We start from the raw sequence: 13,821 nt of genomic DNA on the forward strand, positions 1-13,821 counted from the left end.
CATGCATGAGGTCCCCTGAGCCTTCCCTTCTCCAGGCTGAACAGTTCCACCGCTCTCAGCCCAGAGCCTCCCAGCTCCAGTCCCTTAAACATCTTTGTGGCCCTTCGCTGCACCCACTCCAGCACGTCCATGACTTCCTTGTGCTGGGGAGCCCAAGAACAGCTACCAAGCGGTTTTTCTGGTTCTCCTCCTAACTCTTACAATATGTTGATGCAGTTCTAGACACTTACAAAGCTTATTCTTTCTCCTCCAGCCTGTTTCCAGCAGTGTTGTCGTTTGTCTGTCTACACTTAACCATGCAGGCTATTTTCCAGGGATGGTTTGTGAGCACCCATCTTCTGAGTGACCCTCTGGTCACTCTCTTGGTTCAGCTGCTTTCTTGGTTGTCACTTTGCACCTGTCATTCTAATTGTGGCTTCAGAAATACTTAATAGAAGAACCAGTTACTGCTTCTCTTTTCTAGTGATGCAGAGACTGTGATTCTCCCTTGTTGGGACCTTCTGTGCTGCACCGGCAGAGTGAGGTCACGTTGTGTGAGTGTCAGTCATGACCAAAGAATATTCTTGATTTTATTTTTCATACCACAGAAATCTTCTACTGAAACCTCAAGAAATTAATCTCTTGTCTTCATTCCCTGTCCCCAGCTGATTTCCTTTTCAGAATGTACTTTTCAGAAGATACAGGCATTAGGAACGTGCAGCTCTAATTCTTGAGGTTTCTTTGCCTTCAGTAGTAGTCACAGTTCATCTGTGTGCATTTACGTCTGCTTCTGAATAGGTTCTGCAGATGGTAGTTTAGAACTGGTCAGCGGAAGGCTTTGGAAGCACTTGCACAAGCAGTGCTGTGACTCAGAAGGTGGCATGGAGACGGTCTTTTATAGAGATTTATAGCTGATAGGAAGAGTAATGCAGCAGGAAGCAGGAAGCCAGTCCATAACTTCTTGCTGTTAAAAAAAAAAAAAAAAGAAGAAAAAAGAAAATATAAAAAATGCATAAAAGTAGGTATATGTACACATTGACCTTTCCAGACATTGCTGTCATCCTCCCTTTCAGCTGTCTGCCTGTCATTCTTGGAAACTCCAAACCAAAATTCTTTGTACCCTGGTGGTTTCTCCCATTGTCCCCAAAACCTGCAGTACTATCCCTAGGACCCCTTCTAATTTTCAGTCATTTACTTAAATAACAGGTCAGGATTGTGAATTTATTACGTTCCCACCAGTTTTATTGTCAAATCCCTCCACAATGATGATATGAACTGGTCCACAGCTTGTGTAAGCAGTTCAGAGCAGCTGGCTGTATTGATAAAATCAAATTTTGAGTGCCAGGCTGGGTATGAGCTGCTATTTGTGTAATGGTATATTGCTTCTCATCTCTGAAGGCTTGTCTCCTGTTGCTCTCTTCTTAAAAGACAGTTTTAGAGAGGCCTTACAAGTCGGTTTGGTCGTGTGCCTCTTATTTGGCTACATTTAGACAGAAAATACAGTAAAATAATGCACATGATTAATCAAGTGGAAACCCATGAAGATTTTAGGTTCACTGGTAGTGTCTCCAACTTACCTTCCGTGATCAAAACCTGTCCCTTGAGCGTCCAGGTAAGCAGATAAAGGAAACCCCACTTGAAATTAACTGAGCTGAAGACGTACTGTGGCATAAATCTGACTGCATGATGTGGTCTCCTTTCGTGTGCCCAAAACCATGTGACTGGAGACTTTGTAAAGAGAAAAAGTCAGACCCCAAGTTCTGGCTACAATTTCTGTTCCATCAGTGTAGAAACTCAGCGATGAACGCTCCTGAAGTAAGCATTAAGACCAAGAGGGTTTTTTGGCCAGGAGCAGGGGGGTGAAGCACTGCTGAGTCTCGCTGCCGCACAGAAACATTTTAAAAGATTCAAGACATATATTTAAATGGTGCCTGCTATATTCTGGCTCTTGTTTTGTGAATGCAGAAGGTCTGCATTTGGGGGCTGGCTGCTTAAATGATGAATCAGCTGTTCAGAGTTGCATGGGAAATGGGAAGCTTCTGGCTCTTGGCACATTTCCTAAAAGCTCAGTGGGGAATGGGAGGGAGCAGAATGTATGTCAGTCCAACTGAAATGACCTGATCCAGGAGAAATCTAGGGAAACTGTAAAAACAAAGAAAAACCCCAACCAAAACCCCAAAAGAAAATAATAAAGGAAAAAGCTTGAATGCTGCGAGTTGCAATGTGCAATGTTTCTTTTCCTGCAGAGTGACCTATGGTCTCTGGGAATCACTGCTATTGAAATGGCTGAAGGAGCTCCTCGTAAGTGATTCAGTGTAAAGGTGGGGGTGTCTATGCTTTGTGAACATGTTCTGTGTTAAAATAACTCATGCTTGGCTGATGCACAGATGTGCAAAATTGTTGGTCCAGCTGTATCTTTAAAAATAATTAGACTTTTCCTCATTTGTACTTTTTTTGCTTTCTTCTTCCTTCCAGACCCTTTAAGTCTATATTTTGTTTTCTTGCCTTTATTTCCTAGGGAAAAAAAAAATAATTCTTAGAGCTCTTGTTAGCATCACTTTGATCGCAGCCTGTGGGTACAGCTAAGCAAAAGTGATTGACACGTTAGCAGAAAAAATTGACAAAAGTGGCTTTGGGTTTAGGTCACTAAAAAAAAAAATAAATAAAAAAAATGGCAGTGGGAAAAACTAGGCCTAAAGGTTGTTGGTTTGTTTGTGGGGTTTTTTTACTCTGGGACTGACTTGATTCTCACAGGTTTTGGGATGAGCGCTCTATTTGCTGGTGTAATGGCTTCGGTCCCTGGCCACATTCCCAACCTAGCAGCAGGTTGCCATCGTTTCACAGCCTGCCCTCGGCTGCCAGCTGCCCCCTGCCCCCCCGGGCAGCCTCTCATAGCCATCGGGCAGCGACCGGTGGCTGCAGCCTGGATGCAAAGACCTCGTGCTTGTGGTGTCTGCAAAGCACTGGCTGCCTTACCCCAGCCCCCACGGAGCAGATGTGGTGTGATGGGGTATCTGGACACGGCTGAGAGCACGGGAGGTGAAATAAATTATAGTGTGGCCTAAGCTTGGGAGCATGTAGGCTGTATTTAAAAAAAAAAAAAACCAAACAAAACACTCTTGGCTGTTCTCCCATCAGACTTGGTTTTTAGCAGCGCTGAGGAGCCAGCTGGAGTTCAGCAGCACTTTCAGACACGGTGCTTCAGCCTGGCTGAAGCTGAGTCCTGAGACACGAGTCCATGGGGAGCTTCCTTAGAGAGAGACTTCGTAGCTTTGCATGCTGATTCCTCGTGACAACCTGTATTTGATGATTTCACTAGCTTTTTTCAGGAAAATGCCATGGTTTATGTTCTGTTGCATTGTGTTTTGTTTACTGTAGTGCAACAGTGCTTGGGACCCATAGCTGGAAACTGCACTTCTGCACGCACGCACGCACACACACACACAATCCCCTGTCCCCACTGCATCATGCTATTGAAAATACAAAGGAAAAAGTCAAAAACAGAACCCAGATGTGAGAAACTATAGCAGGTGGATTCAGGGGCAGAGAAATTAATAGAAAGCAGTGAAGGCTTTACCAGACACCAGTCTTCTCACTTTTACGAGTTCTGTAATGCTGCAAGTCCATTCCTGTAAAGAGAATCACTGCTGAGCATCTGTGTATCATATGAAATCAGCCTCCATGTAGTTCCTATCAGTTGTCATTCAGTAGCTCTGTTTTGTGAAGGAAGACCTCTGACCCTCGATATTTCTCCATGACAGATGGAGCACACTCGTAATTCCGTACAAAAGGCCTGGGGCAGATGAGATGTGACGGTATTTATTTTCTGCAGAGTTCGTTGTAGCTTCAACTTCCCACAGCAGTAACACTGAAGAGAAATACATTGGGCTGGAGAGAAATCAGCATGTGAATGCATGACTAGAATCTGTTGCAGATTGTCTAATCCTGGTGCTCATACTCCTGAAACACAGGATAGATGAAATGTGTGCTCAGTCATTACGCTCTGTGCCAGTGGTGCAGTTCGGGAGCTCTCCCTTTTGCATCAGATTTCTTTCATCCTGCATTTTCTCTTATGCCATGAACAAAGTAGCTAAGAGTTTGTTTAAAATTTAGTTTATCATTTATCCGAGCCGTAAACCAGACAGGTAAGTATTTCAATCCCAACTTTAACTTCTGTTCATACAAAAACGCGCTTTGGTGAATTAGAGAGGTAAGCTTTTTTCACATCCTCCTGAAGCCTTATATATAAAAAACATGAAGAAAGTTATACTTGTTCCTGCCATGTAGCCCTTCTTACAAATCTCTCTAACTGGCAATAACAGCATATTGTTGTGAAAGATTTCTGTGTGCTCAGAGACTTTATTTCTTGGCTGTAGCGTGAATTTGGTTGACTAACGGCGTGAATCTGTGGCAGATGCTGTGCTGTTGGAAGTGGCAGTGTTTGTGGAGGACTGCTCCTCTCTGTCAGGAGAGCCAGGCTGGGTCAGCACGGCCAGGCTGTGGGGGGGACGCGGGGGGACATGCACCCTTCAATAGCCTGTGGTTTTCTTTGCAGCCCTGTGTGACATGCACCCCATGAGAGCGCTCTTCCTCATCCCACGGAACCCACCCCCAAAGCTGAAATCCAGAAAATGGTAAAGAGATGTGTGAAAACTGTATTTTTGCTGCACTGGGCTTAGAAGGATTTTGAGCTCTCTTGTCTGGAGACAGTGATCTTGTTAAATCCTACAGTGATCTACAAGGTCTTTCCTAGGCTCTTTCTAGTGCTGGGTTAAGACAGAGGTGCAGGCCTTTGGGAAGCAACACCTTTCTTTTGGACTGCAGCAGTCATTGCAGTTGCTAAAATTCAGTGTGGGTGGCTGACATTGCAGTTGCTGCAAGGCTTAGATGGGCTGATGGGGTCAGTGCTTCATCCGAAGGCGGTGTGGGGCTAACGGCAGTCACTGTTGCCTACAGAGAATTATTTTGTCTTTTAAATGAAGTGCATAAAGAAAATCTTCACTATATCAAAAGGCTAAAGAAAGAGTTGCGTTGGTGACATTGTGTTTTGGTAGATCTGGATGTAAATCCAGAATAACTCCACTGAGAGAGGGTGGTCGGGGTGGAGGTCCCCATCATGCGTCCTCAGCGCTGTGCTGGTCTCAGGAGGCACAACAGTGGCAAAACTCAAGTTGTCTCGTGCCGTTCCAGTGTAAAAGGAAACTTTGCAAAGTGAGTGGTTTCCACCACTTGGGTAGCGTTTGGTGCATGAGTTGAAAAGGATTATTGGTTTTCTCCACTTTTCTTTTTCAGGTCAAAGAAATTCCTAAACTTTGTTGAAAGCTGCCTCGTAAAAAATTATTTGCATCGTCCATCCACTGAAACCTTGCTTAAGCATTCTTTCATCCGAGACATGCAGAATGAACGGCAAGTACGCATCATGCTGAAAGACCACCTGGACAGGACCAGGAAGAAAAAAGGAGAAAAGGGTAACGTGAAAATAGCAAAAGAAAAGGCACGGTAGGGAGTAGGTCCTCTTCAGATTTGGGCAGCAGCTTGCAAAGCAGATGCAACTGAAGTACTAGAGGAATACCAAGAGAACTGTGAGAAAAGTCTTGTCCTTGATTGTAGTGGGGCTGTTTTGAAGGTCTCTTTGCCAAAGCCCAGGTCCTTAATGGTGTTTAAGTGCTAAACTCTTTGGAGCCTGACTGACCCTGGCTCACTGAGAGCGACCCTAATGCTAACGTGAGCAAAGAGTCCAAGTCAAGTCTAGGTCCGGGTAATGCTCAGCGAGTGTTTCCCAGTCTTCTAGTTCGTCTGTCTGTCCCCGATCCATTTAATTTCCTGTTGCATCTCCATAGCATTTTAGCTTGTGAGTTCTTTGGGGGCAGCAGTGCTCTTTAAGCATTTTGCGGTGGAGTGCACAGAAGAGACCTCGAGAAGGCCTCCAAGCTCCTGCAAAACACAGATGGGTACAATGAATCATCTGCTTCACAGGGTGGCTGAAGAGGAAGAGGGAATCTGGGTTTGATCCAAACGCTAGCCTTGCTCTCCAGAGCAAAACCTGGCAGGAGCAGTGCTGGAGTGGGGATGGTGTTGGTGTAAATGCCTGCGCACAGCAGGCTGAGGGCTGTGCACGGTGCGGGACGAGGTGCAGCCTGTCGAGCACGGATTTTCCCTGCCCTCTCTCCCCTCTTCCTTTCCTGTGTATTTTATCCTGGCCGTGGCACTGTGAAGATCAATGACTGCGAGGGCAAACTCTGAAAGCACTGTACAGCTGGAAAGTGACTTACAAACTCCAAGTATTGATTTGACAACAGGAGTATTTGTGTCTAAATGAAATTGCTGTTGCGGTGTAGATTTACTGACTCCCAGTAGTAGCTGCGCATTCCACCACCTCTTCCAGCTCAGAATCTCAAAGCACGTTGGAATGGCAGGACAGGGTTTCTCAGAAATGCCCGTGGGGAGGGTGGGGGGGTGGGGGATGCAATGATAACAATCACTTCTTGACAGATAGTTATATTTTGACATGAAAAGTGCTGTTTTTAATCAAAGCTGCCCTGAAAGGGAGAACAATGTGAAATTGCCAGATTATACACTTCAAAATAGTGACTTCAAAAAACCTGAAGTCCCCCTTCAGCGTGCCGTATAGCCAACATCGCAGATTGGGACCAGTTTGAAATTATCCCTTAAAAGCTGTCTTCAGGTTATCTTGAAGAGAACTGGAAAAGTATGGGTCAGCTTCTTCTGAATCGCTGTGCTAAAACTAGCATTTATTCATTATCCCTGTTTCTTTTTTTTTTTTAATTATTCACTTTAATACCAAAGGAAACCTGGATTTACTGGAGGCTGCAGCTTTAGCGTGCAGCAGGTATACAACAGCAGAGCAGGGCAGTCCAAGCCTTTTATGTCCTGTCTAAATTTCTTTCTGAAGAACCCCTCTGCTGGTGTGGTTATGGGGCTTAGATTTCTCTGTGGGTTTAGCCTAATTTATTTCACATTATGGAAATAGGTTAGTTTTGCAAAACCAATACAGTCAGTCAAGGGAAAAGGTGGGAGTGTGTAAAGGGGCTGCCCTGAAACATTAGCTGAACTAGATTTTGAATTATGTACGTGGATATCTTGTCTCCCCTCAGCCTCCCAGTGCAACCTGTGGCTTTTAAATTCCTCCAGTTTAGGTTGAGTGCTCAGAAATGAAGTTCAAGATCGTATCTTAAATAACAGCATCCTCCACTGGGGTTTGTTTATTGTTCTCTTTGTTGTTTGGGGTTTTTTTTAGAAGAAACGGACTATGATTACAGTGGAAGTGAGGAGGAAGATGACGAGCTGAATGAAGATGAAGGAGAACCAAGGTTAATTTTATTACTGGAATAGAAAATGTGACTGCCCCAGCTGTTCTGATTGAAGGCAGCCCTCGCCAGCTAGAATGGCCTTTTTAGCTTGCTGTGAATCCCCTGTTCCCTGTGTCCCCTCTGGCAGCTTTACCTGTTTTGTAGCTATCAAACGTAACTGCTGAGTGTAAGATGTTTGTAATAAGCTGCTGCTTAGTTCCCTGCAGTAGGGAGGAAACTCTCAAATGAAGGACCCGACAGTCAGCTTCAGGCTGTTTTGTAGCACAGTAAATGTGGATGTATAGTCAACGTGCTGGAGATTTGTCAAAACATCTTCATTTGCTAACAGGGGACAACAAGCAATTCCCAGTGCACCTTGTGTTCTCTCTTTAATGTTATGTTTAGTCATGTAGAAACCTCCCCTTTGTTTCAGCTCCATAGTCAACCTCCCCGGGGAGTCAACTCTCCGCCGTGAATTCCTGAGGCTGCAGCAGGAGAACAAAAACCGTTCTGACCCGCATCGCCAGCAGCAGCAGCTGAAGGACCAGGAGAAATACAAGAAGCAGCTGCAGACAGAGCGACAGAAACGGATCGAGCAACAGAAAGAGCAGAGGAGGAGGCTGGAGGATGTAAGGACTGCCTTGTATCGTTGTTCCATGTCTTATCCCAAATAAAAAATGTGCCTGTAGAGTAGGCTTTGAAAGGCGAGAAGGGGCTGTGTTAAATTGTGGGCACAACCTGGATTTAGTCTTTCACCTTTGGAGAACTGTGTCACTTATGAAATGGGCTCTGCCCTTTTCCTGCTGACAACCTGCCCGGAGCTTTGGGAGTGGAAGAGGAAGGGCATTTTGCTTGTTCGGTGGTGGAAGCCCAGGCAGATGGGATGGGAGATCCTGAATTCTTTCTCATGTGCGTTGCCCAGTTTGGAGTCTCTGTCTGATCCGCAGTCCTGGCCCTGCTTCTCTTTAAGATGTTACAAGATAGCTGCTGCCTTTCCAGCTGTCTGGCACGCTGTGGTGTTGCAGGCATTCCTTAATCACCAGTGTTCCTTCTCATGAGCATCTGACAAAATTCAAGCATTGTGCAAACACTCCGGAGCTGGCATTTGTGAAGGGTAGTGCTGCTCCAGCAAAACAGGGGGACTCTGAAAAAAAACCCCTTCCTTCTCTAAATGACAGGAAGACATTTGTTATTAGGTTAGCTCAGCTGTCACAGAGATCTCACATGCTTGCTTAAATAAATGGCAAATCTGCCCTCGGCTCCTGAAAGGGGAAAGGTTTCACTTCAGGTTTGGCAGTCGTTTTGGTGGCAGCTTGTGGCTCTCTGCTGCTGTGCGGTGTTGGGGATCCCCGGACAGTGAGTGCCTGGCACGGAATGGGCCTTGTGATTAACCAGCGCTGCCTAAGTAATTGGTGGGTACCCGAGTAAAATAAGCAACATTATTCCCTGGCTCTCTTCCAGCACCAGAGGCGAGAGCAGGAGCTGCGAAGGCAGCAGGAGTGTGAGCAGAGGTGGGCAGAGGCTAAGGCTCTTCAGAGGAAAGAGGAGAGGTGTAGAGAAGACAAAAGGGCTGTGGAAGATGAACGGTTCACAGCCGATGGACAGACGAAATCAGAAAAGAAGCAGGTATGAAAAGTGCTTACTGACAGCAGTTTGCAGCACCCCATTCCTGTAGCTGATGCCTTTCTCTGTTCCCTGAGCGTGTTCCCATCCTCTGAGTCAGAGACCAGAGAGGGACTTTTTTAATGCATTCACTGCCTCTTGTCCTCAGATTTGGCCTTCTTTTGAGTTAACTTACATGTTACTGAGTCATCCTCCTTATCTACAGCAATGACACTGCCTCTCCCGCTTCTGTCCCTGCCACCTCTCCATACTGAAATGGTCTTCAGTCACTTAAATCAGATTGGAAATATCTTTATCCTGAAAGCTTCCTCCATCAGCTCAACCTAAGCTTAAATCTCCAGTTTCTGTTTGGGTTGTGACCAGGACCGTTTCTTTTTCACAAATAAAAAGTGGAGCAGAGGTTAATTTTAATGCTGAAGTCTCATTGTCAAGTTTTAGGAAAAGTAAAAAGAAAACCTAAGATTTCCTGATGTGCTGTCTCAAAAGCCAAACACAGAGTGTTTAGGGTCACTTTATGCTTCCTGTTGCTTGGAGTTGTGGCTTTTCTGTCAGCCCTGCTGGAACTATGCTTGCTTTGTTCCTTGAAAACAAAGTTCCAGTGGTCACCTGAGTGGTCCTCCAAAGCACTGTTCTCTCTGCGGTTCATCACTCTGCTTTCAGAAGGTGGAGGATGTGCAACACAGGAAGGTGCATCGAACTCTCCCCAAAGATCAGACACAGCTGCTCTCTCTCCAGCATGACCACAAGCAGAAGAAGAAGGAGCCTTTTAAAAGTTCAAATTCAGCAGTGCATCCTCCATCAAGCAGCACAAGCGAAGAGGTACTGTCTTGGCCAATGCAGCGTTTTGGTGCTTAGCAGTTTGTGATGCTGTGGTAATGCAGAAGCAGAGGACAGGCTGATCTTTAAACCTAAATCTGGAGCTTGACCTATGTTTTACTACACGGTTACACTATGGTAAAGCCTTTGGTTTCCATTAATGTAGAGTATAAGGGAAAGGAAAGGTTGCTCTGTCACTTCTACTGGAGTTCAGAGAAGTTACTAACTTTTCTGCAGTTTAACAGATGTCTTTGATGTTAGGGTTCACATAATTGACCCAGATACAGAATGGCATCGTGTCTCCCAAGCACAGATCTCTGTACCCCAATGTCAGGCTGTGATGCTTTTTCTTGTTCTTTGTCCCCCAGGCTTTTAGGTAGGTAAGATATGATGGATCGGGGTAGCACATACAGTCCTTGATTAAGCGTTGTAATCCATTTCACTCTTGCTAACTCTGAAAGTTTTTCTGCCCACCAACTTGCTATGCTTACTGTTATCATATTGTGAAAATCTACAGATCCGTTTCACATATATTATCTCATCATTCCTAGCACACTTTTTTTTTTATGTTAATCCCAGCATGTGAGCCCTGTTCTACAGCTGGTGCTGTGTTGTGTTCCTAAAGTCTGGGTCAACTTAAAAAATCTCAGCAACTCACAGGTGCCTCCTTGGGTGGCTGCGTTTTAAGCAGACCAGTGCGTGCACTGCTCTCTGCATTCATGGCAAAGCATCTTCCCAAAATACCCAAAGAAAGGTGTGAGGAGAGCTCATGCACATGTATGTAGGAGGAATGCAGAGTGCTGCTGTTTAGCATTGTGCTGCAGTCTTTAAGCAAAAGCCCTCTTTGTCACCTCTCTGTGTGTGTATGTGTGCATGCGCGTTGCACCTGGGTCCCTTAGCTGAAGTTTTCGGTTTTGATAAACAGTTAAATGCAACTGCTAGGATTGTTGGAATGATGAATTTTAATAACTGAATAGTGTCTGCATGCAGGTAAGCAGCAATATGAAATCAGGGAAACAAAAGATATTAAGCTCCTTGTTAGAGCAGCAGTTTGTAAAAACAAGAATAAATCTGTTTGAAGTACAACTTCATTGTCAAAAACCCGAATGCCCTAGCTCCAAAGGCTTCATTGCTTTGACTCATTAAACAAATTGTTAGGAAATCTGAATGAACTCCTCTTGAAATCAGTATTTGTTTGATGGTGGAGGACTGGGTCTTATTCCAGCTGGGGAGTAAACTGGGTATGGACAGAGAAGTAAACTGCTTTTGCTAAATACACAACATCAAAGTCAATAGAAACGCTTTGCCTTTGCTAGGCTTTCGGTGGATGGGAAGAAAATTCAACTCAATTGAGTTAATTTCACTTTCTTTTCTACTTCATTGTAGTTAGAAGTCAAAAGAACTGCAGAATGTCAGCTTAAGTACTCATCTCTGGGTTTGGCATGTGTTTGTAAATGGCCCCTCTGTAGCAAGTGAAATGTATTATGGAATTCAGGGTGCAGTCCCTGGTAGCTTAACATAGTGGTGAAATTAAATAACACTAGTTGCAGGTAAAGTGCTGCCTGCATTTTAGGTTCATAGCACGAGGCTGTTGTCATTATGGCCACCATAATATACTCCAGTTTTAAAGGATAAATTATTTTATCATACATAAATGTAATTTATGTAATCTCAGAACTTCTTGGAAGTCACGGATCCTTCCGCTAAGATCATAATTGGTGTTACAGGATTGCATTTTTTGGTTGAAGTTTGAGACTTCATAGTTTTGTCAGCAATCATAATTGTTCACAACAATTTTAAAATGCTTTCAAGTTTTGACTGTTTTTAACAGTGATAATTCAGTGAACTTGTTGATAGTGGTCTTTCCCAGTTTATTAGCCAAAGAGATGCTAGTTTCTCTGTTGGGAGAGATCTACCGGGGGTAGGGATAGCCTGCTCAAGAGTGAGATTGCACACTTTTTAGGGCTCATTGGCATTTGGAGAACCAATTATTGATATACCAAAACTCCCCAGAATTACTGTTGGATTGAGGCATTAAAAAGAAACAAAAAAACCCTAAAGCCCTCCAAAGCCTCAAGTTTAGTATTTGGGGCCACAGAACCCTTTCTTTGGGAGTTCCTTGACTTTGCCATTGCACTCGTCCTGTGGCAGGCAGGTCAGGGTGGGTTTCCTCTGGTGCCTGCAGATGGGAGCTTGCTCTGGGCTGTGTCTGGTCCCACCTGCACCGGAGCTCATGAGCTGAGAGGCAAGAACTCCTACCTCGGGCAGCACCTGGTTGGGGCTGGTATCGGTTCTGGGAGCCCAAAGTGTCGGCTGCATGGGTTTCCGTGTGGATCATGACAAATTGCATGCAAGCACCCTTTGGGCACAGAGGCAGTATGTAAATTATCTTATCTAGCTTTTGCATTTTCTTGCTTGCTTATGGTGAAATTTGCCTTTCATTAGTAGGAGTTGCAAGTAATAAAAATCTGGCCTCAAGAGTAGTAAAACAGTCAAGTTCACTGGGGCTAGAACATCATGGTATTTGGCTGTGGTCGCTTGTTTTAATAAGAGGGTGTGTGTGTGGAGTTTTTTTCTGGTGTTCTTTTTTTCCCCCAGTTGAGATCTGTGAGACTAAGTGGAATAATCTTCCATCTCTTCAGCAGTTTCCTAAGCTGTGTTAAGAACACACTTACCTTCCTGACGTAGGCAAAAGCATCCAGATATAGTGAGAGATACCATTAAGAATGCCCACCCAGACACAGATAACCATGTGGGTTTATGGCATTAATCTCTAGTTTTCTGTGCCAAGCTGTTTCTGGGCTGCTGAATCAGAGGATACGCTAAAGGCTTTACGCTAGAGAATTGCAATTAGTCATGTTGAATGGAACTGGAACAAGTAGTGGGATCAAAACCGCAGGATAAAGATTTTTGTAATGAGCAATGCCCTCAGGAAATAAAAGGACTTTTATTCCTTCTAGATCATGTTCCTTAGCCCTTTCCCCAATACAAGTAACATACCAAAAGACAGTGTTAAAAGCGTTTTAAAGGAGAAAGCAACATGCAGTAATGTCAGCGTTGTAGAAGGGGGTAATAAATGCACAGCAAAACAGGCAGCATGTTGTCAACGATCAGTAGATGCAGACAGGTGATTCCTCCCAGCTAAAATCCCAGCCTGCAGCAAACGGAGCAATTCAGGCCCTTTTCCTTGCTGCAGTATGGAAACTTGGTGGGAAAGGGAAAGTTGCAAATGGGGAGGCAGTAATGGTTTGCGTTGTGCCAGGGCTGTCTGCTCCCTGATGGAGAGGTCTGTCGGAGCCGACACACACCGTGCTGCTGGTGGAGAGCACCCAGGCTGCAGAGCCTGAGGCTCGGTGTGCAACACGCTGCTGCTTTTCTCCTTCTCAGGCCGAGGACCGAAAAAAGAAAAGTGACAGCATCCAGCCTTCCCTGCAGTGGCCAGCGGCACTGGGGCACGATGCCGCGCTGCACGCCAGGATGGGCTCGGGCAGCAGTTCCAGCCCTTGCACCCCTGCGCCACAGAGAGCCGTGTTGGTACAGGTACGGTACTGCTGCCCCGGCGGGGAGCGCATGGGTGGACCCTAAGCAGAACAGTCCATCAGAAATCTGATTGCTTCCCTCCTGGCACAAATGAGGACTGTGCAAACCAGCTCAGGGGCTTTTTTAGTGCCACCACGTGCTGCTAAATTATATGTGGAATTATACTTAGGCATTGCAGATCAGGATTAGATAATAGTTATTTTTACGTACTTGATGCTTGATTGTCGATTCCATGATACTCCTTTTAGATGTTTCGCAGAAAGCCTGAAGGACTGTGCCGTTGCAGTCCCTGAATGATGTATTACTTCCATAGCGCCATAAATACATGTGGCACTTTAAAAAACAAGTCCAAAGCCAGAATTTTTATCCCTGAAGACCATATAAACAAGCAAGACTGTTAGTGATTTTACGAAATAAACTACAAGTATATGGAGATGCACTAAGGACCAATGCAGAGCTAGATGTTGCCTGTGGAAAGAGCCCAGAAGGTCTGCGACTTGAAAAATTTCAGTATTGGAGGTAGCAGTGGTACCTGTACAATAAAAGCACTCTG

At 44.9% G+C, this 13,821-nt stretch overlaps 1 protein-coding gene across 7 annotated transcripts in view; it reads left to right on the plus strand.

Annotated features, from left to right (window-relative positions):
- The window catches only part of NRK (Nik related kinase), a 105,617-nt gene that overhangs the window by 48,468 nt on the left and 43,328 nt on the right, over positions 1-13,821 (plus strand). For 4 of the 7 annotated variants that reach the window (XM_055727210.1, XM_055727207.1, XM_055727211.1 and 1 more), the window contains 8 exons: positions 2,226-2,280; positions 4,535-4,613; positions 5,272-5,447; positions 7,238-7,310; positions 7,723-7,918; positions 8,751-8,915; positions 9,573-9,731; positions 13,116-13,268. In XM_055727210.1, the coding sequence (XP_055583185.1) occupies positions 2,226-2,280; positions 4,535-4,613; positions 5,272-5,447; positions 7,238-7,310; positions 7,723-7,918; positions 8,751-8,915; positions 9,573-9,731; positions 13,116-13,268 (1,056 nt within the window). The remainder of the gene's footprint in view (positions 1-2,225; positions 2,281-4,534; positions 4,614-5,271; positions 5,448-7,237; positions 7,311-7,722; positions 7,919-8,750; positions 8,916-9,572; positions 9,732-13,115; positions 13,269-13,821) is intronic. The other 3 variants (XM_027799447.2, XM_055727208.1, XM_055727212.1) reach the window with 3 other exon arrangements.

This window comes from Falco cherrug, chromosome 15 (genome assembly GCF_023634085.1).
Source record: "Falco cherrug isolate bFalChe1 chromosome 15, bFalChe1.pri, whole genome shotgun sequence".
Lineage (NCBI taxonomy): Eukaryota > Metazoa > Chordata > Aves > Falconiformes > Falconidae > Falco > Falco cherrug.